Source organism: Phodopus roborovskii, unplaced genomic scaffold, assembly GCF_943737965.1.
Source record: "Phodopus roborovskii unplaced genomic scaffold, PHOROB, whole genome shotgun sequence".
NCBI classification, from domain to species: domain Eukaryota; kingdom Metazoa; phylum Chordata; class Mammalia; order Rodentia; family Cricetidae; genus Phodopus; species Phodopus roborovskii.
Window position 1 is genome coordinate 34,363,930 of NW_026125052.1, and position 24,539 is coordinate 34,388,468.

Genomic DNA, 24,539 nt, shown 5'->3' on the forward strand with positions numbered 1-24,539 from the left:
GGGGGAGTAAGGGAAGCCAGCACTGAGTGGGAACAGTCCTGCCAATGGATGGCATTTGTCATATACTGATGCCACTGAACTTTACACTAAAAACAGTAGAGTGGTGAACTTTGCCAGGCATGGTGGTACACACCTATAACCCCAGCACTTGGGAAGTCAGGCAGGAAGATAAGTTAGAGGGCAATCCGGCTACACATCGAAACCCCGTCTAAGAAGGGGGTTAAAAGGGCCAGGTGTAGTGGCACATGTTTGCAGTCCCAGCACTTGGGAGGTATAGTGGACCAGCTTTGGCCAAATGAGACCTTGCCTTAGAAAAAACAAAAACTAAAAATAATAAGTGAACTTTGTTATGTATATTTTACCACAAATGATCATAAACATAAAAACTACACAATTAAAAAGAAGACAGTAAGAGAAATGGCTAGAAAAGAAAACGGCCAGAAAGTTCCTAAAGTCCCTCCCACCTTGGTTTACAATGGCCTGCGCCTGCCCAGGGCACAGGCACACAGGGCTGTTGGGCAGAGCAGGGCAGAGGCGGTGGCTCACTTGTCAATGACAGCATTCTTTTCCTTGGCAGCATCAGCACGCATCCACTCGGCCCTGCGCAGCTGTCCCTCAAGGGCTTCCCCGTGGGCCTGGAGCTGCAGCACCCTGGCCTCCAGCGCTTGCAGCTGCTCTGCATGGGAGTCCTTCACTGCTGCCAGCACTGCGTCTTTCTCCCTGGCCTGATGGTCAAGCTCTTCATGTCTGAAACACAGGGAAGAGTCCCACTGTGGCTTACTCAGTGCCCTGGGACCTTCCAAAGTGTTAATCATCCTTCCTTACACTACAGTAGTCCCCGACAAGATGGATGACTGCAGGCAGCATCTGCCTACTTTCAGCATTGCAGAAGTAACGTGGGTGAGCTTGCTCTTCCTGTATAAGCAGCTATTCTTAGATGCCAGGCTCTTGGATGCCCCCCACCCCCAAGCTTACAAGACAGACATCAGAACAGCTTCACAAAGCATCCTTAACACACACACCACCTAGCTTCGTGACCAGCTGTGGAGAGCACAGATATTCCTTGCCTCCCAGAGGGGCATATCCCTGAAAGCTCCCCGAGTTTATCTGCACAAATCACGATGTGAGAAAACCCAAGAGAATTTATCTCCATCTCATCCTGTCTCCTACAACACAGTGTCTTTCCAGGCAGCCTAAGTGAGCAGCGGTCAGTTACTGTGTGTCCTCCCGAAGGGAAAGTCAATGATTCTTGCTTGCCCTGGGGGCTGAAACCCCAGCACTGAGCTTCTTCTAGCAGGGGCACTCACAGGCTCAAGAACCTCCTAAACCCACGCTAGCCTGGGGGAGGGGCAATGCTTCAATTGCCCTGTTAAAGTCCCCACCTCGAGCCAACACACCATCTACTTCCTGGGTGTCCCAGACATCTGGCAAAGTGAAGCACCTGCTGCTGTTGGCTGGGTCCCAACCTACACAGGTCACAGGGTATGTCAGCAGGAAGAGCTCAGAGAATCCACATCCTTGAGAGTAAGAGGTGGTTGTGTCAACATAGTAAAGTTTGGGACTACTATCTAAAACTTATAGTTAATAAAACATCCAAGTTGCAACATCAACTTTTAATTTTTTAAGTATTGATTTATTTAGTGGTGGGCATGTGTGTGGAGTCCTTTCGCTTCTTTAACTATGTGGGATCCTGGGGAGGGAACTCAGGTCACCCACTGTGGTAGCAAGTGACTTTATGCACAGAGCAATCTCACTCACCCATAAAAGCTAACTTTTAACTACAGCTATGCTTTTTTAAAAGTCTGTTTTGGCACTGGAGATTAAATCCAGAGTTTCAGGCATTCTAAGCTGGTGTTTTACCAATGAACTGGAATCCTGGCCCTTGAAACATTTTGAGTTTTGAGATGCCGAAGGTCTAACCATCTCTAAAGAAGTGGCACATGGAGGCAAAATGGTGTGTGAGCATAGGCTACCCATCACGGGACCCTTGTCTCCTCCAGCCACTATGACCCAGACTCTTCCAGAGATATCCACTCAGGCACAGATACTCACTTCCTCCTGAAGGTCTCCTCAGCTCTCTTCCTAGTCAGCTGTACAGACTGAAGCTTCTCCTCCAAGTCCTTTATCCTAAACAAAAACTGTATCAGTAAAGAGCAATTACCTCAGAGACCAAAGTGTAGGGCTGGAATAAGCCAGGAAGGCAGAGCCACCAGGATCTAGTCCTGACGGCCACAGTGCCTTGAGAGGAGAACCCACGCACCGAGCATCCTTCACAGCCTCCAGATTCTGGAGCTCCAGGGCATGGTCCTGTAGCTTCCTCTGTAACTGGCTGTGCTCTGCTTCTGCCTTCTGCAGACTCTCCGTTGCCTGTGCTGCAGCTTCTCTGAGAGCCTGCAGCTCTTTGTTTAGCAGTTTCACCTATGAGAGATTGAAAAGGTCCAGGAGAGGAGTTGGGTAGAGGAATAATGTGCTCTGCACCACAGGTGGCCACAGGAGCAATGGTGAACTGGAGGCTGCAGGCCCAGCAGGGACGTTTACCTTGAGCTCATGGGTCAAGACTACATTGCTCATGTCATCAGCCCTCAACTGGAACTCATGATCCCTTCTCTGCATTTCAGACTCGAACTCCTGCAGCAGCTCCTGGAACAAGAGGGTCAGGAGTGAAGGAGGGCAGTTACCTCAAACACCTCAGCTCAGGCTTGAGACCACTGTCCATCATGAATTGTAATTTGTTTGTTTGTTTCTGTTTTTTGTTTTGTTTTTCGAGACAGGGTTTCTCTGTAGCTTTGGAGCCTGACCTGGAACTTGCTCTGTAGACCAGGCTGACCTCAAAATCACAGAGATCTGCCTGCCTCTGCTTCCTGAGTGCTGGGATTAAAGGCATGCACCACCAACATCTGGCTTTTTGAGACAGCTTTTCTCTGTATAGCTTTGGATTATGTCCTGGCACTCGATCTGTAGACCAGGCTGGACTCAAACTCATAGACATCCACCTGCCTCTGCCTCCCAAGTGCTGGGATTGAAGATGAGCACCACCACTGCCTAGCAAATTGCTATTTTTAAATAGTATATACAAGGTTTTCTGTCCTATACACATAATAGTTACCTAAGGAAAACAATGACTTAATATTTTCCTACCACCATTCTTCAATATGTATCTTTATAGATCCTTGGTTTTTATTATGTTGCAATGTTTCATTTTTAAAATTGCTGTCTGGTGCCAGGCAGCAGTGGCAGATGCCTTTAGTCCTAGCTCTTGAGAGGCTGAGACAGGCAGATCTCTGAGTTTGAGGCCAGCCTAGTTTACACAGTGAGTTCCAGGACACAGGACAGCCAAGGCTACAGAGAAACCCTGTCTCAAAAAAAAGGGGGGGGGGCTGGAGAGATGGCTCAGAGGTTAAGAGCACTGGCTGCTCTTCCGAATCCCAGCAACCATATAAATAAATCTTTAAAAAAATTACTGACAGATCACTTATATTTCATTAAAAGAAATTATTAGATTGGCAGGATGGCTCCGTAAGTAAAGCACCTACCTGCACCTACCCGCACTCTGAAAATGTGAGCGAGATCCTTGAACTCTGAATGAGAGAATCTTACAATCCTCTAACCTGTACATACATGCCCACACGTCAAATAAAATGCAATTTAAAAAATTAATGGGGACTAAGATAGATGGCTCAGAAGTTAAGAGTGTTTGGTTTTTACAGAGGACCCAGATTCAGTCCTCAGCACCAACACTGGTCGCTCACACAGCCTGTATCTCCAGCTCCAGGAGATCCAACATCCTCTTCTGGCTTCAAGGTACCTGTACACAAGCATACAAATCTTCCCTCCATCTCTCTCTCTCTCTCATACACACACACACAAACACACATACATACATAAAATAAATAACATTAAATGAATTTTGGTTTGTGATTAGGATAAAAATTAAAAAAGAATTTCAGATGTATTTATATTTATTTACTTTATATATATTTATACTATTACATATATGACTATTTTGCTTGCATGTATGTCTGTGTACCACAAGTGTGCCTGGTGCCCTTGGAGGCCAGAAGAGGGCATCAGATCCCCTGGAACTGGAGTTACAGTTGGTTGCAAGTTGCCACATGGATGCTGGGAATTGAGCCTGGGTCTTTGCTCTAAACCATTGAGCCATCTCTCCAGACCAAGGACAACATTTATGAAATGGCTCTGAACAAATGTCTGACATTTTGTACTATATTTATGTAAAGCAGCCTTCTTATCATTGATATCAAAATATCAACCAGCTCTGAACAAACCTGAAGATGTTTCATGTTCTGCATGTCAAATAGCCAAGATTTAACAAGCACATCCATTTCATTAGTATGCAAATTAGCTTTCTTTGTTAATAAATGGTCAAATTAAATGTGAACTAAAGTTTTGTTTTTGTTTTTGACAGGGTCTTACAGGTAGCATTGCCTGGCCTGGAACTTACTATGTGATTTAAGAAATTAATATGTGTGTTTTGCCTGCATGCATGTCCGTTGCATGCATGTCTGTGCACTGCATATGTCTCTGGAGCTTGCTTGCGTCAGCTTCCTTGGAACTGCAGTTACAGACAGTTAGTTGTTAATAACTATCTGGGTAATGAGAACTGAACCCAGCTCCTCTGGAAGAGCAGACAGAGCTCTTAATTGCTGCTGCGCCACCTCTCCAGCCACAAGTAACTTGTTATTTAGACCACCTGGCCCTGGATTCAGAAACCCACCTGCCTCTGCCTCTCAAGTGCTGAGGTTAAAGGTGTGCACCACCATGCCTGGCTCCAAAAGAATTACTTTGTTTTCTTACCTGTATCCATTTGCATGTGTGTGTTTGCACATGTTCACAGTTGTGGCAAGGTCAGAGGGACACCTTGCTGTAGTTGTTTTTCTATTTCTACCATGTGAGTTCCAGGGACTGAAATCAGGTTGTCAGGCTTGGCGGCAAGAGCCTTTACTCACTTAACCATCTTGTCAGCCAAGAAATATTTTAAAATAAAATTATCTATGATTTTTGACCAGTAAGTGTGTGATTTGTACTTCTATTTTACACACACACACACACACACACACACACACACACACACACACCTGCATACAAAATTTCTCAGGTAAGTGGGACAGTGGTGGAGCACACCTTTAATACCTGCACTTGGAGGCAGAGGTAGGTAGTCTTTGACTTTGGAGGTCAGCCTGGTCTATAGAGTGAGTTCCAGGACAGCCAGGGCTACACAGAGAAACAGTCTCCAAAAACAAACAAGCAAAGTGGGTTGGTAAATGACACCACTTTGAGAAGCCTCTCTCTGAGGGACCGGTGTAGCTCCTGAGTTCAGTGAGCATGCAGGCTGCACAGTCTTGCTGCCAGGGCAGCATGCACATTGCCTTTCCATTTCTCTGCCATGATGACATCAGCCAAGGGGTCCTTGGATGATGAGAGTGTTTGCATTCTCCAGCTACCAGTGAACCAAAACAGGCTCATTTCTTTATTATCTAGTGTCAGGTTCCCCTCAGCTTATTTTGCTCAGCACAGGGCAGGAGCCCCTAGGAGGACTGAGTGCTCAGGAATTTAGGAGCTCCTCTAGACCTGGGCCCTGCCCTGCCCCACCCACCACCAGACTCTGGCCCTGAGGAAGGGCGGAGGGAGCACACCCCTGCCTCGTGAAGCACCATCCAGCCCTGGCAGACAGGCAGAATACAAATGTGTGCAGTGCATCAATTCTGTACCTGGAGCTGCTCACTCACCTACTCAGGAAACTGCAGAAAGCACGGCTAAAATTACGTTTCACCGTTCAATCCCTTGGAAGGTAAATGTGAAATATGAATGGTCACATGACTGACCTTGCTGGAATCAGAATATTACAATCATTATTACAAATTACAAAATCACAGGATATTGCTTAGTGGTAGGATGCTTGTCTGTCATGTGTGATGGCCTGGATTCTATTCCAAGCGTAGAAACACACTCTCTTATGTGAGCATTAGTTACCATTTCTCCTAAACACACATATATTGTGTGTTGCATTTGCTTGGCTTTAGAAAAGGCTAAGAGTTTTTTGTTTGTTTTGTTTTGTTTCTGTTTTTGCCATCTTACATTCTGGTTAAGGTTTGTTCAATAATAAAACTATATTATTTCCTTCTAAAAAAAAAGAAAGAAAGAAACACACACACACAAAGAAGGAAAGAAGGGAGAGAGAAGGGGAGGAAGCGAGGGAAGGGAAGGAGGAAGGGAAAGGTGGGTGGGTGGAGAGTTGGTGGCCCCAGAACTTTGGAGGCAAAGACAGACAAGTGCTAGCCAAGCCTGGGCTACATGTTAGGAATCTGTCTGAAAAGACTCAAACCAAAACCAGCCAACTAACTAAACAAACCAACTAACCAAACAAAGACAACAAATCCACAAAAATCACAAAACATCGGTTTTTCTGAACAAAAAAGTTCTGCGGGCTGTGGCTTCCAGACAGCAGGGATTTAAACACCAAGCAAGTGCTGCCATCCTCTGGTCCTGCCGGCAAACACGACATACAGACCCGTCCTGCCTCTACTGTGCCTTTGCTGTGGGGACACTTAGGACTTAGTGGTAGCTCCAGGTTCCTGCCCAGAGGTCTCTGGAGAAGGCGCAGGACCTCACACAATAGTCTGTCCTGGTTGTGCATGCCCTTGTCTCAACAACGAGCAGTCACCCTGCGTGCTCACGCCTGCCTGCCTGCCTCTTCATCAGCCCCATCAGGCATGTCAGGCCTGCCCCATCAGCCTACTGGCTACTTTTCCCACTCCTGAACCAGGGTATCCTCAATCTTGTCACTACTCTGTACAAATATCCAACAGTTCCCCAGGTTACCCAAGTTACTGCAAGGCCCTCCAGCCCGCCTGCACCTGGAACGCTCATTCCTCCTAGAAACCTGCACTCTAGCTCCCAGGCATTCCTGAGCACACAAGCAGGTGTCTGCGGGTCTCCTCCAGAGCTCCCTTCTGCACCCCTCCCCCAAGTAGAATGGCTCTCCTTGATCATTAACTCTACTTGAAAGTGAATCCAACCACACCCCAGTCCCACCCTCACCCTCCTGCCTCACCACATCCACCTAGGGGACACTCAGGTGTTCTTTGCTCTGTGAGGGCAGGCACCTCTAGGTATGACAGGTATTCATGCCCAAACTAGGACCTAGAGAGCTACCAGCATGTACAACACATTCAGAAACATTTTTGAAACGAATGAGCAAAATTTTTCCAATGTCTCAAGACCCTGTGACTAACCAACAAGAAAAATTATTTTCTTTGGTGCATTGTATGTGATAAAGTTAAACAGGTTAATGTTTCTCTTTGTGAGAGAAAAATTATTATTTCATTGAATCAATTCTACTTACAAGGCTGACCAACATGTGAGACTCTGGTCTAAAACAGAAAGACAAGCCCTTGAGGAGCAGGACCACACTTAAGCAACCCTCTCCTCACAACTATCGCCAGTGCCAGACCACACCAGGCTGCTATCGGCTGACTTGGGCTATAGCCTTGGGCTGGCTATTCCAGTCCACCTTGGGCAGATCTTTCCCAATCCTCCTGCAGCAGACAGAGCTGGAGTAGTACCATGCCCAGGTTTCTTTTCCCAGAGATAGGATGCCACCTGAGATGGCAGGACCCATGCTCCCTGGTGTCTAAAGGGACACCCAAGTGCATTCTGCTGAGTGTGAGCAAGCCAAGTACCAACCAGCCTTTTCCAGCTAAAGCCCTTCTTGACTACAGCCCCTCCCAAACTCCTTTGGTGACTTTGGTACCGTCGATAAAATTGTCCCCTACCCATGCATCATGGTTGTTTACTTGTTCTTAACTTTCTGAGACAGGGTCTCATTCTGTAGCCCAAGTCGTCCTATGAACTCATGGTGACCCTCCTGTCTCAGCCTCCCAAGAATTAAGATTGTTGTCTTGAATTGCCACATCTGGTACAATTAGTCTTTTCTTTTTGGTTTTGGTTGTTTGAGACAGGGTTTCTCTGTATAGCCCTGGCTGTCTTAGAACTCATTCTGCAGATCAGGCTGGCCTCGAACTCACACAGATCTACCTGCCTCTGCCTCCCAAGTGCAGGGATTAAAGGAGTGTGCTACCACCACCAGCCAATTAGTCTCTTTTTGACCACATATTTCAGGCTCTGACTTAATGCGTATGATCCCTGACTGTTTTGGAAGTCAAACCCACCCACAGTGGACAAAGTTCTTGGTCCCTAGGAATTCTAAAAGAAGAGTTCTGAGCTGGGTGGTGGTGGTGCACACTTTTAATCCCAGCACTCAGGAAGCAGAGGCAGGCAGATCTCTGTGAGTTTGAGACCAGCCTGGTTTACAAGAGCTAGTTCCAGGACAACCTCCAAAGCTATAGAGAAACCCTGTCTCAAAAAGAAAAAAAAAAAAAAAAAAAAAAAAAAAAAAAAAAAAAAAAAAAGAAAGAAAAAAAGAGTTCTGAGGGCAATTTCCTAGCAGATAACAAGAATGTTCTGAGTCGCAGCAGCAGCATCCTGAGCACTGACCTCCAGAGGCAGTGAAGAGCAGCAGAGTGGATCCCATGTCCAGGTTGAAGGTGGCAGAGGCTTGTGCTTATGCCTTTTGTACTGTGAACCCAGCCTCTACTGTTGGCCTCCTCTTCTAGACCAAGTTGGTAAGAGTGGGCACATGTGCAGGTGAGGTTAGGACAGTCAGTGTTACATGTGTCCTCTCAGTCCCTCTCGGCACACTGCTATCCTGTCTTGGGCAACTTGAAGCTGTACCCTTGGCAGGCTGTACAGGCGGCAAGACCCTACTTCACTCATGCAGGTCTATGAGAAGAGATTTTGTCATGAGGCATGCTCAGGACACAGCTGGTTCTCTGCAGATACACCTCCGCATATCTGCCCAGTGACACCCTTATCCAGGGGTTAAGAAGTTTGGTAATTTGAATGAAAATGCCCCCCATAGGCTCCTATATTTGAACATTTAGTCCCTACCTAGTTGACAGAACTGTCCTGGGAAGAATTCAAAGGTATGACCTTGTCAGAGGAGGTGTGTCACTGGGGGTGGGCTTTGCCAGGCCTGGTCTCTCTCTGTCTGCCCAGTGATTATGCTTATGGATCAAATGTAAGCTCTCAGCTACTGCTCCAACCATGCCTGCCTACCTGCTATCATACTTCCTATCATGATGATCATAATTTCACCCTCTGAAACTGTAAGCCAGGCCCCAATGAAATGCTTTCCTTTGTAAGCTGCCTCGATCACAGTGTGTTTTCACAATAGAAAAGTAACTAAGACCAGAAGCAAACAGATTCAAACAGCTTTCACAGTGTCATCCTCTGGGTGAGGCAGATGTGAAGACAGCATGGCTGACTTCTATAGAGCCAGTCCTGGAGCTCGCTCTGTAGACCAGGCTGGCCTCGAACTCACAGGGATCTGCCTGCCTCTGCCTCCCGAGTGCTGGTAGAAGTGAAGGAGACGCAGTCCTTCATGGACACAGGAGCAGCAGCACTACTGATTGTGGACTCTGTAAAATCCTCAGGCTGCGTTCTCCCTGCATCCCAGCTAGCTGAGGCTCTTGGAGACATAGGGTGCTACCATGGTTTAGATGTAAGTGTCCCTTACAGGCTCATGTTTGAACACTTGGTTCCTGTTGGGGCACCTTTAGGAGGTGGGGCATAGATAGAGGAAGTGAGCTGTTGGGGCATTGGCTCTTGAGAATTACAGTACAAACCCACTTCCAGCCTGGCCTGTTTCCGGAACACTGGTAGACTGTAACCAAGTACTGAATGCTCCGACTGCCACCCACACACACTGCTGTGTGGAGTCACGCCTTCCCTACCATGGTGGACTGGGAGCCAGAACCAACCTCCCTCCCTTAAGATAGCTTCTTATCAGCTATTCGGTCACAACGAGGAGAAAAGAAATAAAAATAAATGGGTTTTAAGATCCTGAGGGAAGGTTGGGTGTGGTGGTGCACACCTTTTATCCCAGCACTCAGGAGGCAGAAGCAGGGTGATCTCTGTGAGTCTGAGGCCAGCCTGGTCTACAGAGCAGGGTCCATGTCTGGTAGGGCTACATGGCGAGATCCTGTCCTAAAACAACAAACAAACCAAAGAGGGCCAGGAACGTCAGCAGATTGTAAGCCCTGCCTTTGTGAGGCAGGGGCAAGAGACTTCAGGGAGTCTGAGGACACTACAGTAAGACTGTCTGAATAAATAGTGAAATTAAATAGAGAGACCTTGACTATCTAATGCCAGGGCTCAGGGCTGGCCAGACAGCTGGCAAGTGGTGACTTCAGAGTGAGTCTGTGATGTGTTTCCAGAGATAAACACTGAATCAATCGCTGCATTTCAAGATGAGCACTAGTGCCTGTGGACACCACCAAGCCTTTGCCATCAGTGAGGAAATGAACAGAACAGAAAGGAGGCAGCGGGTGAATTCATGCTCTGGGGACCCCGGAGTGCCTGCTCTCAGGCTTTAAGCTGAACCTCATCGGCAGCTTTCTTGGTGTCTGGTTTGCAGAGAGCAGGTCTCTGCCTCCATCATCACAAGCACATACACGCACAGGTCACAGAGATACTGGGCTGGAGAGAGAGCTCAAAGGTTAAGACCACTGGCTGCTCTTCCATAGGTGCTGAGTTCAATTCCCAGCAGCCACATAATGGCTCACAACCATCTGTAATGAGACCTGGTGCCCTCTACTGGTGCACAGGCAGAACTCTGTATACATAATAAATAAATGTTTGTTTTTTGTTTGCTTTTTTCCAGACAGGGTTTCTCTGTGTAGCCCTAGCTGTCCTGGAACTAACTCTGTAACCAGGCTGGTTCAAACTTACAGAGATCTACCTGCCTCTGCCTCCCCAGTGTTGGGATTAATGGCGTGCGCCGCCGCCGCCACCACCACTCAGCATAATAAATAAATCTTAAGAAAAAGAAAAAAGAAAAGAGACTTGATACTGGTGAATTCTAGAGGAACAGAATTTTTGTCTTTTGAGACAGGATTTTCCTCTATAGCTCTGGCTTGCCTGGAATTGCTATGTAGACCACACAAACCTCAAACGCATAGAGATCCGCCTGCCTCTGACTCCCAAGTGCTGGGATTAAAATCGTGCAGCACCACTGCCCGGAGAAGAACAGACTTTTAAGGATAACGTTTCTTAATTGGCTTTGGAGTGAGATCTTTAATACAATTAAAAATCTAATAATGCTATGATTTCTACTTCTAATGGCTTCATTACAGTTCATAATCACTCACAAAGACAGACAAAACAGTCAGATATCAGATGTCCACCCCGCCTGCACCTGTTGCACTGACCATGCCCACTGGGGCATCAGAACAGGTGTGGGCATGACCTGGGGGGACTAGGTCTGGGGTCCCAGACCCCAGCTCGCTCTCTTACTCCCTGGTTGGAGACAGAGAGCATCCAGAGGCATCCTTGGGACAGGAACCTGCAGCTGGTGGTCATCTATTTCTGGTGTAAGTGATTTCTCCCCGAATAAACATCCATCAGCCTATCATTTCCCAGGTTCTTGTTTACCACACTTTAGGTGTGCTATTGCACACCTATAATCCCAGTACTCAGGTGGCAGAGACAGGCAGATTCTGAGTTTCAAGACAGCCTGGTCTACAAAGCCAGTTCCAGGACAGCCAGGAATACACAGGGAAATCTCAAAATAAGTAAAAAAATAAAAAAATAAAAAAATAAAGCTGGGCATGGTGGCACACGCCTTTAATCCCAGCACCCAGGAGAGAGGCATGCAGATTTCTGTAAGTTCAAGTCAAGCCTGGTCTACACAGTGAGTTCCAGGCCAGTCAAGGTACACAGTGAGACCTTCTCTCTCTCCCCCCACCTCTATCACACACACACACACACACACACACACTCACACTCACACTGGCTACTCCTAGGCAATCACTTATAAGGGTCAAAGAATAAATGGACTCTACCTGTATATACTTTTGGGTTCTTTTTGTTTGGTTGGTTTTGGTTTTTTGAAACAGTGTCTTTGTGTAGAGCAGGCTGTCCTTGAACTCACAGAGATCCACCTGCTTCTGCCTCCAGGGTGCTGGGATTAAAGGCTGTACCACCACAGCCTGGCTTCTACTTATATATATACTTATACTTTAAAAATATTTATTTTTATTTTATGTGTTTCCCTGCATACACCACATCCATACACTGACTATGGAGGCCTAAGGAGGAACATCTCCAGGACTTTAAAGCAGGTGGTAGAATCCATGATACTTCCATTAATTCCTTGCATTAGATAGGTGCATTAGACAGGTGGAACTTGGACAATGACAGCTGGTTATTGTAAACAAGCTTAACCAGAATGCTACACCACAGGTGGTTGCTGGGAATTGAACTCAGAACCTCTAGAAGAGCAGTCAGTGCTCTACTGGTGAGCCATCTCTCCAGCCCCAAGGCCAGCAAGCTTAACCAGAGCTATACCAGAGGTGGTCGGCTTAAGGAAATGTTTCTTCTTATACTTGGACACAGCTACTAATCTGATAAATGCCCATTCTGTGTCCCTAAGGACTAGTAGTAGCCTTGTTTCGGCTGGTAAGGTGAAATATACCTGCACTATCCTACCTGAGGCTTTCATTGGCTCCCAGATCCCATGCTATGGTTTAGCTCACAGTTTGGCCACTCTCCGGGGACTCCCACTGATCTGTTACAGTTCTAGCTTGCTACTCTGTTACTGTGTTGAAATACCTGGTCACAAACACTTTGGGCCGCAGGTGGTGGTGACAGTGATGAGAGGCCATGGAGGGCAGCCGCTTACTGGCTTGCTTCCCCTGGCTTATTCAGCTACCTTTCTTCTATAAGCCAGGACCACCTGCCCAGGGTTGGCACTGCACTGCCTACAGTGAGCTGGGCCCTCCTACACCAATTAGCAATCGGCAAATGTCCCACAGACATGCCATAGGCCAATCTGATGAAAGCAATTCTCAGGGTTCCCTCTACCCAGGTACTCAGGTCAACCACCCGGATGAGCCATCAAACCCACGGATGACACTATGTTGCTAGACTTGGTGAATCAGGGGCCGCATCCACACTTATTGGTAACATATTTGCTTGTCAGAGGTTGAGAAGCAGAACTGACTAAAATTCAGGGGCCTCCTAGCTCTGAAACCCAAGTTGCTGCTCTGGAACCTTCCACGGCCAAGAAGGGAACAGGAGACCTGATGGGACTCTTCCGACTTTGGTGGTAACACATTCTTCACTTGTTACATGGTGAGTGGTGTAAGGTGTAAGACCTTCAAAAAGGTCTTCAGGTGTTTCCTCTTTATTGGTCCTCTTGGTTTTGTTTTTTTGTGGTTGTTGCTGGGTTTTTTGTTTTTTTGTTTTGTTTTTGTTTTTTGAGATTCTGTCTGCTGTGTATCCCTGGCTGGCCTGGAACTCACAGAGATCTTCTTGCCTCTGCCTCCTGAATGCTGGGATTAAAGACGTGTACTACTATACCTGGCAGCTGCCAGTTTTGAATGGGACCTAAAATATGAGAAGGCTCTCCAAGGGGTCAAGGCTTCTGTGCTCCCTGCTCTGTCCCTTGGGCCACATAATCCATCAGACCCCATGGTACCTGAGGTGTCAGTCATAGATGCTGTTTGGAGCCTTGTAGATTTTGGAGTGAAACTTCAACATCATCTACAGACAACTAGTGTCTTTAGGCTGGGGATGCAGTTCAACTGCTTAGCATGTGCACAAGGCACTGGACTACATCCCCAAAACTGTCCAAAAAAGGGACAAACCTTGCTCCTTCTTTATTTATTTAGTTTAGTTTTTGTTTGGTTGGTTGTTTTTTTCCAGACAGGATTTCACTATATAGCTCTGCCTTCCCTGGAACTCACTATGAAGACCAGGCTGGCCTCAAACTCAGAGAGGTGTCTGTCTGTCTGTGCCTCCCAAGGGCTCAAGTGCTGAGATTAAAGGCGTGTGCACCACTCACCTCAAAGAGCCCTAGCTGGCCTGGGACTTGCAGAGACTCACCTACCCCGGCTGGGATTAAAGATGTGCACCACTAAGCCTGACTCCTATTTCCTTTTTGTGAGGAAACTCTTGGTCAGCCATTGGGTCTCGGTAAAAACTAAACTTTTGGCCATAAGCCCTCAATTAACCATGTGACTGCAGCTGGTTCATCATGTGACCCACTAAACTATAGTTTGCCATTTGCTGCAATATACCATCAAAGCAAACTGGTATCTACAGGACTGGACTTAAGCAGACCCAAGATCACAGTAAATTACAAAGGCTCCTACTCTTGGGCCTCCTCTCTGCAGCCTGCACCCTTGGCCTGGAGGAAGGTAAGACTTAGCTACACCTGAGAGTGAATAACAGCAACACATGCTGCCCTCCCCCCAGAACATTCCTGAAGGACAGCAGTGCCTCCTCAAAGGCAGAACTTTGATCAGTGAACCCAATTATACATATTGTATGAGAGAAATAAAAATAGGCAAGTATGCAATTATATATTGATTCATGTGCCGTAGCCAATGTTTTGTCTGGATGGATGGCTCCCTTGGAAGGGCTACGGTTAAAAAGACAACCGAGGAAGTGTGTGGACAAAGCTCTCCAAATGGGCAAAGGGTGTTAAGATCTTTATGTCCCATGTAAACCCTCACCAAAAGGTGACCTCAGCAGAGGAGTGAGGTAGTGAGGTAGACAAGATGACCCGTGCTGTAGACGGTAATCAACCTCCACCTTTCTTCTCACCCTCTTTCTTCAGCGACCCCTATAATTGCCCAACGGATTCATGAACAACATGGCCATAGTGGCAGGGATGGAGGTTATGCATGGCCTCAGCAACAGCAACATGGACTTCTCACCTAGCAAGCCTAAGCTGGCTGTGGCTACTGCGGAGTGCCCAGTCTCCCAGCAGCAAAACCAACACTGAGCCCCACCGTAGCGCCATCCCCTTGATGACCAGCCTGTGCAGCCCTGAGACCTGCTGGCAGGCTGATCGCACTGATTCCCTGCCATCAAGGAAGGGGTGTGGTGATACCCTTATTAGAACAGACACGTATTTGACTATGGATTTCCTTTCCCTGCATGTAATGCTTCTGTCAGTGCTATAATTTATGGATCACAGAATACCTCACCCATGGGAATGGTACCCACGGAGCATTGCTTCTGACCTAGGACTCGCTTCATAGCCAAACAAGTGCTTGGTTAACGGGTCTTCCCACAGTCTCATCCTCATGATCATGAGCAGCTGGCTTAACTGAACAGTGAAATGGCCTTTTGAAGATTAATATATAGACCAGTTAGGTGGCTTTAAGTTTCTGGGCTGAAATGAGGGTTTTGTCCAGAAGGCTGAATCTGTTCTGAATTGGAATTCAACAAGTCATGGGTCCAGGGATTGAGAGGTAGAATTAAGAATAGTATTACTCACTATCACCTCTAGCAAAAGATTTGCCTCCTGTCCCCAGGATGGTATACTCTTCTGTTCTAGAAGTCTTGATTTCAGAGAAGGAAATTCTTCTACCAGGAATACTACAATGGTTCCACTGGACCAGTTCAGACACTGTCTGCCACTTTGGGTCACTCTAGTCCCTAGGTCAAAAGGTGACGAAAGGAGCTGTAGTGTTGACTGAGGTTTATGAGCCAGACGAGGGAGTACTGGATGGTTATGCCACCATGGAGGTTAGGAAGACCCCTAGGACATCTCTCAGTATTACCATGTTCTGTGATTATGGCCAGTAAAGCCAGACATGGTAGAACATAAGTATTAATTTCCTTTAAAAAATAAGGAATAAGATTTTATTTTAAAAATTCAAATATATTGCCAGTGAAAATATATGTCCATTTTCTAAGCACTTACAGACTGTCAGGCTCTGTATAAAATGCCGAAAGTTTAGCCAGGGGGTCTGTATATCTCCAAGTCCTCTATGGCTAGCTAATGGCAAGTTCCATTCTTTGATCTTCAGACAAGCTTTATTTGTACAAGCAAGATATCACCACAAGGAGGTGGTAGCCCACATCTTTAATCCCAGCATTCAGGAGGCAGAGGCAGGCAGAAATCAGTAAATCTGAGGCCAACCTGGTCTACAAAGTGAGTTCCCAGACAGCCAGAACTGAACTGAGAAACTCTGTCTCAAAAAACAAACAAAACCCACCAACCAAACGAAAATGTTTATTCATGCTCTCTTAGAGCAAAATTTACTGTTGTTCACCTCTTGTTTTGTTTTTTTGTTTGGTTTTAGTTTTTTGAAACAAGGTCTCACTGTCTGTCCTGAAACTAGCTCTGTAGACCAGGCTGGCCTCTACTCACTATTCACAGAGATTCGCCTGCCTCTGCCTCCTGAAGGCTGGGATAAGAGGCGTGGGCCACCACCCCGCTCTCCATTTATTTTTGCATGTCAGTGATATTACAGTTCCACTGTCAGAATGACATCGTCAAGGTTGCTCAAGACACAGATTTCCAATCATGGAAGAAGCAAATCACACAGCTAAAGCAGAAGTCTGTCAATTGTTACTTCTAATGTCCCCGTCCTTAGAAGCCACTACTTCCTCTTCTCCCTCTAAAACCACCACTTTTACCTCCTCTTCCTCTTCCTGGCCTTTACCTGCCACTGCCTCTAGCAGGCCCTTTCTCACCTGGAGGATGAGATGGAAATCTCTGCAGTGGCAGCAGCTGTTAGGGTCTATATAAAAATTCCCTCTCTCTCCCTCTCTCTCTCTCTCTCTCTCTCTCTCTCTCTCTCTCTCTCTCTCTCTCTCTCTTAAAGTAAGCTATCTTTAAGGTTTTCTAACAATTTAACTGAAAAATTTTTTGAGTTTTTCAAATGTTGCATCCAGTTTCCTAATTTGCCCTTTGTTTTCTGAATTAACAGAAGTGTTGAAAGAAGTCACCCTGACCTTCAGAGAAGGCTTAGTGAGTAAGAGCATTAGTTGCAAGCCAGGTGGTGTTGGCGGTGGTGGCGCACACCTTTAGTCCCAGTGCTCAGGATGCAGAGGCAGGTGGATCTCTGGGAGTACAAGGCCAGCCTGGTCTACAGAGTGCCTGGTCTACAAAGCTACACAAAGAAACTCTGTCTCTCAAAAGACAAAACAAAAATATGTGTGTGCATATATACATACATGTATGATGCAAGCATCTTATTTTTCTTTTTTCTTCTACTCTTGTTTTTTTCATGTAACATAATACTGATTGACTATGTATTACCAAATCTAGATTAAAGCACTAAAGTTATGGATATCAGAAGAATGAGCATTAATTAAAATTTTAGCTGGACAAGGTGGTGCAGGCAATTGGGAAGGTTGAGGAAGAATTAGAATTGTAAGTTTGAGGCAAGGATGAACTATAGAGAAAGGCTTCTCTCTCTCCCCCTCTTTCTTTTTCTTGAGATTGGGTTTCTTTGTGTGGCCCTATAGACCAGGCTGGCCTCAAACTCACAGATCTGCCTGCCTCTCCCTCTCACTTGACTGCAAAGCCTTATCTTGAAAACAGATAAACATTTGTTTCCTTCCATACTTGGAAAGAATAGTGAATTTGTTGTTATATTCATAACTGTTGTCCCACGTTCAGTGGAAGGACAACCTTCTTAATGTCTTTACTTGGAAGTTAAATGTGCTTTATAGTAATGGGGAGACAGGCAATGGGACTAGGCTGACAAGGGAGATTTGTGATGGTTAGCTTTATGGGTCAACTTTGCTGGCCTAAAAGCTTCTGGCTGGTTGGTAAACAATTATTCCTGAACAATTTTCCAAACAAGGTGAACATCTGAATCAGAGGACTGAGTGAGAGGACTCAGTCTCCCAGTGCGGGTGCTGTCAGCCAATCTGATGAACCCGAAAGAACAAGAATGCTCTTCCCTGTCTGCCTGAGTCCTGACTTCATCTTCTCCTGCCCTTACAGGGTGGGGCTCCAGTGCCTTGGGCCTTTGGGTTCAGATATAACCAAGTTCCAGGTTCTCCAGCCTACACGGTGGATTGTGGGGTGGCCTTGGAGACCTCAAAGGTCAATTCACACAGTAGAGGTGCTTCTGTGTGTTTACACATCTCCCTTCCCCTGGAGACTCCTGGCTGGCCATGACTTCCTGGGAAGATTTAGACACACATGTCTCACAGTATCCAACACACCCCAGAGTGGCAGTCCAATGATTCCACTTCTCCTGGGAAAATACACCCCTCACCATCTACATTTCAAACTAGCTGGCAATGCCCCTAAGGAAGAACCAACCCCCAGTGAAGCTCTACCTGTCTTTGAAGAGCAAGTTCGCCATCGAGTTGCCTCAGTTTTCTCTCCAGCTCCCACTTGAGGTTCTCATACTGCTCCTGCTGGCGGTCTATTTCATTCTTCTTGTCGCTGTGCAATTAGACAGGCAGCCTCACTGAGTGCGCACATGTATACATACGTATACACTGAATGTACACACTGCAGGGAGTTGGTACATGACTTTTGCAGGGGTCTGTATAACAGGCCTCCAAGAAGGAGAACTTCTGCTTGCCCTGAACCTGCCTGCTACCCCTAAGCAGAGTGACCAGCTGTGCAGGAGGGAACACAACATAGAACCCCAGATTGATGGACTAACAAGAACCAGGAAAGGGGCCAGGTATGGTGATGCACACCTTTAGTCCCAGCACTCAGGAGGAAGCATCAGGCAGATCTCTGAGTTCAAGGCCAACCTGGTCTACATAGTGAATTCCAGGACAGCCAGGGACTTCATAGGGTGACCCTGGGGGGAAGGGGAGAGAGAGCTCATCATCAAACAAGGCCAACATTTAGAAAAACAAATTAAAAAAAGAAAACTCTCAGCAAAGAAATATACAAGAAACAATCAACAGAAACTTGATAACTAAAAAGTACAATAACTACTCGTCACCACCCCCAGTGCCTTTAATCAGGATCCCAGCACCTGGAAGGCAGAGGCAGGCAGATCTTTGTAAGTTCATGGTCAGCCTGATCTACAGATTGAGGCCCTATCTCAAAACAACAACAACAACAAAAAAGATTTTTAAAATGCAATAACCTAAAGAAAAGGCTCACATTCTGGGCATGACATCACAATAATTTCACAAAGGGGGGAACTTGTGAACTTGATACAGACATTAGACATTATATGATTGAACAGAGAGAAAATGAACTATAACAGATGGAGTGTCCTGAGGGCAACTGATATTTATTATGCCCTTGGGGTTTCAGGACAGGAGAAAAGAGCAGGGACTGACAAAGGACCTGCACACGGCTGAAAGGTCTCAGGTTTGGACAGAAAGGGAAAAGGCGAAAGAGTCACAAAACGACAGAGCAGCTTTAAGCTGTGAGCAGATCTCTGTGACGTACTCCAGATCCAGTGCTGACCAGCACTTCCTGGTTGTGGATCAAAGGTGCTGCAGGACATTTACTACAGACCTCTATGTCTGACACAACAACTCTGGGAACACTGGGTGAAACTTGTGGAATTTATTGCTAAAGCTCTGCAGACCAGTAGCTCCCACCCAACTCTAAAGCTAAGAATGTCAGCAGATAACATCTGACATGCTGGGGTGGTAGTGGCGCACACCTTCAATCCCAGCACCCTGGAGGCAGAGGCAGGAGGAGCTCTGTGAGTTTGTGGCCAGCCTGGTCTACAGAGTGAGTTCCAGGACAGCCAGGACTATACAGTGAGATCTTGTCTAAAAAAACAAACAAACAAACAAAAAATCAGTCGGTCATCGGTGGCACATGCCTTTAGTCCCAGCACTCGGGAGGCAGAGGCAGGCGGATCTCTGTGAGTTTGAGGCCAGCCTGGTCTGCAGAGTGAGTTCCAGGACAGGCTCCAAAGCAATACAGAGAAACCGTGTCTCGAAAAACTAAAACCAAACCAAAACTAACCAAACCAAACCAAAACAAAGAAATCTTGGGCTGAGAGCTAAAGAAAAGATCATAATATCACTAAGAGCCCAGTGAAACATATGCATCACTCACTGGGCACTAGAAAAAATAATCTGTAGGGGTAAACTATTTTTAAAATAGTAGCTCAAAAATTATATTCCAAGTATCTCATTTGTTCCACACATAAGCCTGGAAAACTGCTTCATGGATCACAGGGACATTTCATTTTACTGAATAAGCCCAGGGATACAGTTGAAGTGGGTGACTCCCAGCCTGTTAGAAGGATCCCGGACCTTGATATCTGTGATGCTCACCTGTGGACACGCTCCAGCTCCAAGTGATGCTCTTGCAACCTTAGCTGGTGCTGATGCTGCAACTCTTCCACGCGCCTGGCCTCTCTGGTGAGTGCCTGCTTCAGCTTGGCCACCTCTATCTTGAGCTCACTGACCTCTGCTTGCTGGGCCTCCTCCCGCCTACGGGCTTGGGTGAATTCAGCATCATAGCGCTCCAGCTCACGGTCCCGCTCCTCCAGCACCTGAAGGTTGTAGACAAAGTCCTCCTGCAAGCGCCTCAGCTTCCCTTGTGTCTCCTCCAGATGTTTCCGAGTGGTCTGTAGAGCTGTCTCTTGCAGATGGGCATGGTGCGCCTGCAGGGCTCGCCATTCCTCCTCCTTTCGAGCCAGCAGCTCACCCAGTTCCCGCTCTGAGCACGGTGGCAGCATGGTGGCAGCTGCAATGAAGAGAAGGCAACAAGTAGCACACCGCTAGGGACTCCATACTTCCTTCCCCGGTGCCCACCTCAGGCCTCGCACACACGGTCGCCCTGAAGTCAGGGAGGCTCAGAGCCAAGGGGCAGCCCCAAGCCCAAGATCTCCAGGGTTCACCCTCGTTAGGTGAACCTCATTCTACAGCAGGAGAACCGGGGCCTGTAAATCCAGGGACAGCAGAGGAAGGGAAGATGAGAATCACGATTTGGACATCTCCAAGAGCTATGTTCTTTCAAACAGCTTCGTGTGGCTCTTACTCCATTTGCATGTTAGAAAATCGAGGCAGCTAAGTAGCCAAACTAGGACTGAAGCCGGCACCTGCTTCTTTCCACCAGTCTACCCTGTAGCCAGGACTCAGCCTTCTGGAAGATTTACCTCACGATAACTTCCTTTTTTCTTTTATTTCCAAGCTATCATGGACTGATACTTCTGTAAATAACAGAAATAAGAGATAAAGGTTATAAAAATTAGAACCGGGCAGTGGTGGCGCACACCTTTAATTCCAGCACTTTCGAGGCAGAGGCAGGCGATCTCTGTGAGTTCAAATCAGTCTGGTCTACAAGAGTTAGTTCCAGGACAGGCTCCAAAGCTAAATGGAGAAACCCGGTCTCAAAATAAATAAATAAATAAATGAATGAAAACAAAATACAATTTACTATTCCAATGTTTTTTGAGATGGAGTCTTGCTAAGTTGCCCAGGCTGGCCTTGAACTCCCAATCCTCTGATTTAGCATCCTGAATATCAGGGGTAATAAGTATTTGCCACTGTACCTGGATAAAGTCTTAAATCTTTAAAAAATATTATAACATTATAAAACTACTTTTTCAAATCTCTAGTAAGTCTTTAAAAACCTCTTACTGGGGGCTTAGGGACTGGCCCCACAGGGCGGAGACCACAGTGGCCACAAGCCCACTGGAAGAGCCAGGAAGGGGTTCCTCTCTGTACACAAAGCCATTTATCTTGGGGCTTCTCCCAGGGAGGCACATAAGGCCGACAGTGCTGTGTGTGTGTGCGCGCCCAAGGGGAGGCACAGAAGCTCTTGTCACCTTTTTGAGGTGATGATGTCTGCCTGTCATCCTCCTACACGGAGGCATCCGGCAGTTACCCCAAAGAAGGCGGGGGTCTGACTCTCTGCGAGTCGGTCTTCTTTAGAAAGAAGAAACACACTGTCCCCGGACACCTCGAATCACTCGCCCTATGTATATTTACAAAGAAGAAGCCAACACATTGAAAGAGAGCCCACAGTGACAATGATGTTGCCTCACCTCTACTCAAGCCAACAGTGAGCAAGCAAGCACAGACATAAAGCTCAGTAACAGGGCCAGGAGGGCCACAGGGGTTTGCTTTTGTGTTATGCTCTGTGTGTGCCTGAAGGGGAGGCCACAGTGTATGTGCGGAGGGTGTGGCATGCTATGTGTTGTCTGTAGTGTATGAGTATGTGTGTGTGATATGTAATTATATTATAGCAAGGTGTGTGTGTGTGTTGTGTGTGATGAAATGTAGGTGAGTTCACGTGTGTTAGGGTGTGTTGTTTCATGTGTTTATATCAACTTCAGAGTTGTACAAGCAAGAATACTATTTAGAAAAGTTCATTCATGAAATTACTGATAACAAAAATTAGTTATAGTCGGGCTGAAGAGATGGCTCAGTGGATGCTCTTGCAGAGATCCTGGTTCCTTTCCCAGCACCCACATGGCAGCTCACAAGCATCTGTAACTCCAGTTCCAGGCAGGGGCTCTGATGCCTTCCTCTGGAGTCCACAGGCCCCCGGTTCCACAAGCACACACACAGACATAAAAATAAATATATAAAAATTTAAATTATAGTCCAAATCATCAGGACTAAAGAAACAAGAGTTCATTTCACAGGAAATAATGGGCGTTCCATTGGACAATGGGCACAGCTTTGTGGCAGGCCTTCCCATAAGTTTCAAGTCACCTACAACAGGGTCTGGGGGCAGGTGCTCTGTAATGGACTAGGCAGTATCTACCAGGGGCTTTGGGTCACACTAAGTGCTCAGGGGTTGGTTGCTTTTCTGCTCAGGGTCAGGGTCAGATTTGGCTCTGGTTTCAGGGCTAAAGTGTGTTTCTTTCACTGGTCCTTGTTAGCCTTTTGGCTCTAAATTTAGGACTAGGGTGTATTTCTTTCACTGGCTCAGATTCTAGGGACAAAGTGTGTTTCTTTGACACTGGTTTCAGGCCTCAGGGTGCATTTCTTTGGTTGTAGTTGCAGGGCCAAAGTGTGTTTCCTTTTGGCTCTGCTCAGGGTGGCCCTTTTCCCTTACATGCTTTCTTTTATAAGAGTTGCTTTGGTCATGGTTGGTGTCTCTTCACCGCAACAGAACAGTGACTAAGACAATGGGCTTATATTGGACTATCCCTGAAGCCAAAGAGTAAATTCCTGCCTGATGCTCCTGGAGGAGTTTCATAAAGGAATCCGGGATGTAGGTGGAAGGACAGTGACCTTTGAGGTCTGACCTGTGGGGACATCAATGATCTCCATCTCTTCATGACAAGCCCCAGGCCTGTGCCATCCCCAATCCCTTGGAGCTGCTGAGTCTCCTTCACCTGATACCTTCATGGAGGACTGGCCTGTACCCAGACAGGAGCCCTGGAGAATACATCTGGGAGAGGCGCAGATGCCAGAGCAATGGTTGAAACCTACTCTGATCCTGGTTCTAAATAAAGACCTTTGGAAACTGGATCCCAGTTTAGGCTGAAAGGTCTGAATGGTTTGATTCGGAATAACTTTGTGATTCTTTTTCTCCACCCAACATAGCAAGAATAAAGCATGGCTGGATGGTGGTGGTGCACTCCTTTAAAACCAGGACCCAGGAAGCAGAATGGCTGGATGGTGGTGGTGCACTCCTTTAAAACCAGGACCCAGGAAGCAGAGGCAAGCAGATCTGTGAGTTCGAGCCCAGCCTGGTCTGCAGAGTGACTTTCAGGGCAGCCAAAGCTACACAGAGAAACCAACCAAACAAACAAACGAAAGAATAAAATGTAAAATTAAATGAAAAAAATCATGAAGTTTTCACTGATGTATGTTAAAATTAGTAACTGAAAATATGGTTTTTACACAGTCAAGCGCCCTCCCCAAAAGGTATTTATTACTTACAACGGTAAAATAGTAACCTAACTTTATTTTAGTTAGGTTTTTTTGAGACAGGGTTTTTACTTAGCATGGCTGTCCTGGAACTATGCAGACCAGACTGGCTTAGAACTCAGAGATCTGCCTGCCTCTGTGTCCCAAATGCTGGGATTAAAGGCATGGGCCACAATGCCCAGCAGAAAAATAGTAACTTTCTGACAGCCATTTGACAGACACCTACCTCTGTCTTCTGGTAGGCACGAGGGCAGAATGCTAAAAACTAGCAACTCGAATCATGTTAAATATCAGGCCAGCCCGGGATGAGATGCAATCTACAAAGTAACGGACTTAGGAAGTCAAAGAGGGACTGAGGCGCTGTTCCAGGCTGCAGAGCATTGAAAACTCTGCGGTTAGTGCTAATTTGAGTGAACCCTGCACCCAGTGCTGCTACCGGCCGCCGCCCCTCCATGGTCGCCCGTGGCCTTTGGAGAGCCGGAACCTGATGGGACAGCCATGCCACTCACCGCGTGCGCCACCTGGCAGGACCCAGCGAAGTCCGCTTTGCCTCCCTGCGCGCGCCCAAGAACCGCTCTAGTCCGCTCTGGGGTCTCCTGCATTCCGAGCTCCAGCACTCGCCCGCCTCACCTACAGCGCGGGCCACGTTACCATAGCGACTGGAGTCCGCGGCCTGGGTCCGGGTGCACTCTGAGCGGCGCTCCGGTCCCTCCGTGCAGAAACAGGAACCCCAACACATAGTTCCGACCCCCGCATGGTCCACGCTGGTATTGAAGGGAGAGAGACGAATGGGGTTTGGCGACCTGTGGCACTCTTTGCGTAGAGCAAAAGCCAGTGAGCAAGGGCCCCGCACCTGTGGCGCTCTGTGTTCCCCACCC

General features: G+C 47.0%; 1 protein-coding gene across 1 annotated transcript in view; it reads right to left on the reverse strand.

The window, feature by feature from the left end:
* Positions 1–24,364, reverse strand: part of Ccdc57 (coiled-coil domain containing 57) — a 97,419-nt gene extending 73,055 nt beyond the window's left edge. The window contains exons 1-7 of the mRNA XM_051182441.1: positions 24,171–24,364; positions 20,104–20,518; positions 18,175–18,283; positions 2,539–2,640; positions 2,261–2,418; positions 2,053–2,127; positions 547–747 (exon numbers count right to left, since the gene is read on the reverse strand). Coding sequence (XP_051038398.1) covers positions 547–747; positions 2,053–2,127; positions 2,261–2,418; positions 2,539–2,640; positions 18,175–18,283; positions 20,104–20,510 — 1,052 coding nt within the window. The 5' untranslated portion in view covers positions 20,511–20,518; positions 24,171–24,364. The remainder of the gene's footprint in view (positions 1–546; positions 748–2,052; positions 2,128–2,260; positions 2,419–2,538; positions 2,641–18,174; positions 18,284–20,103; positions 20,519–24,170) is intronic.
* Between the last annotated feature and the right edge of the window lie 175 nt (positions 24,365–24,539).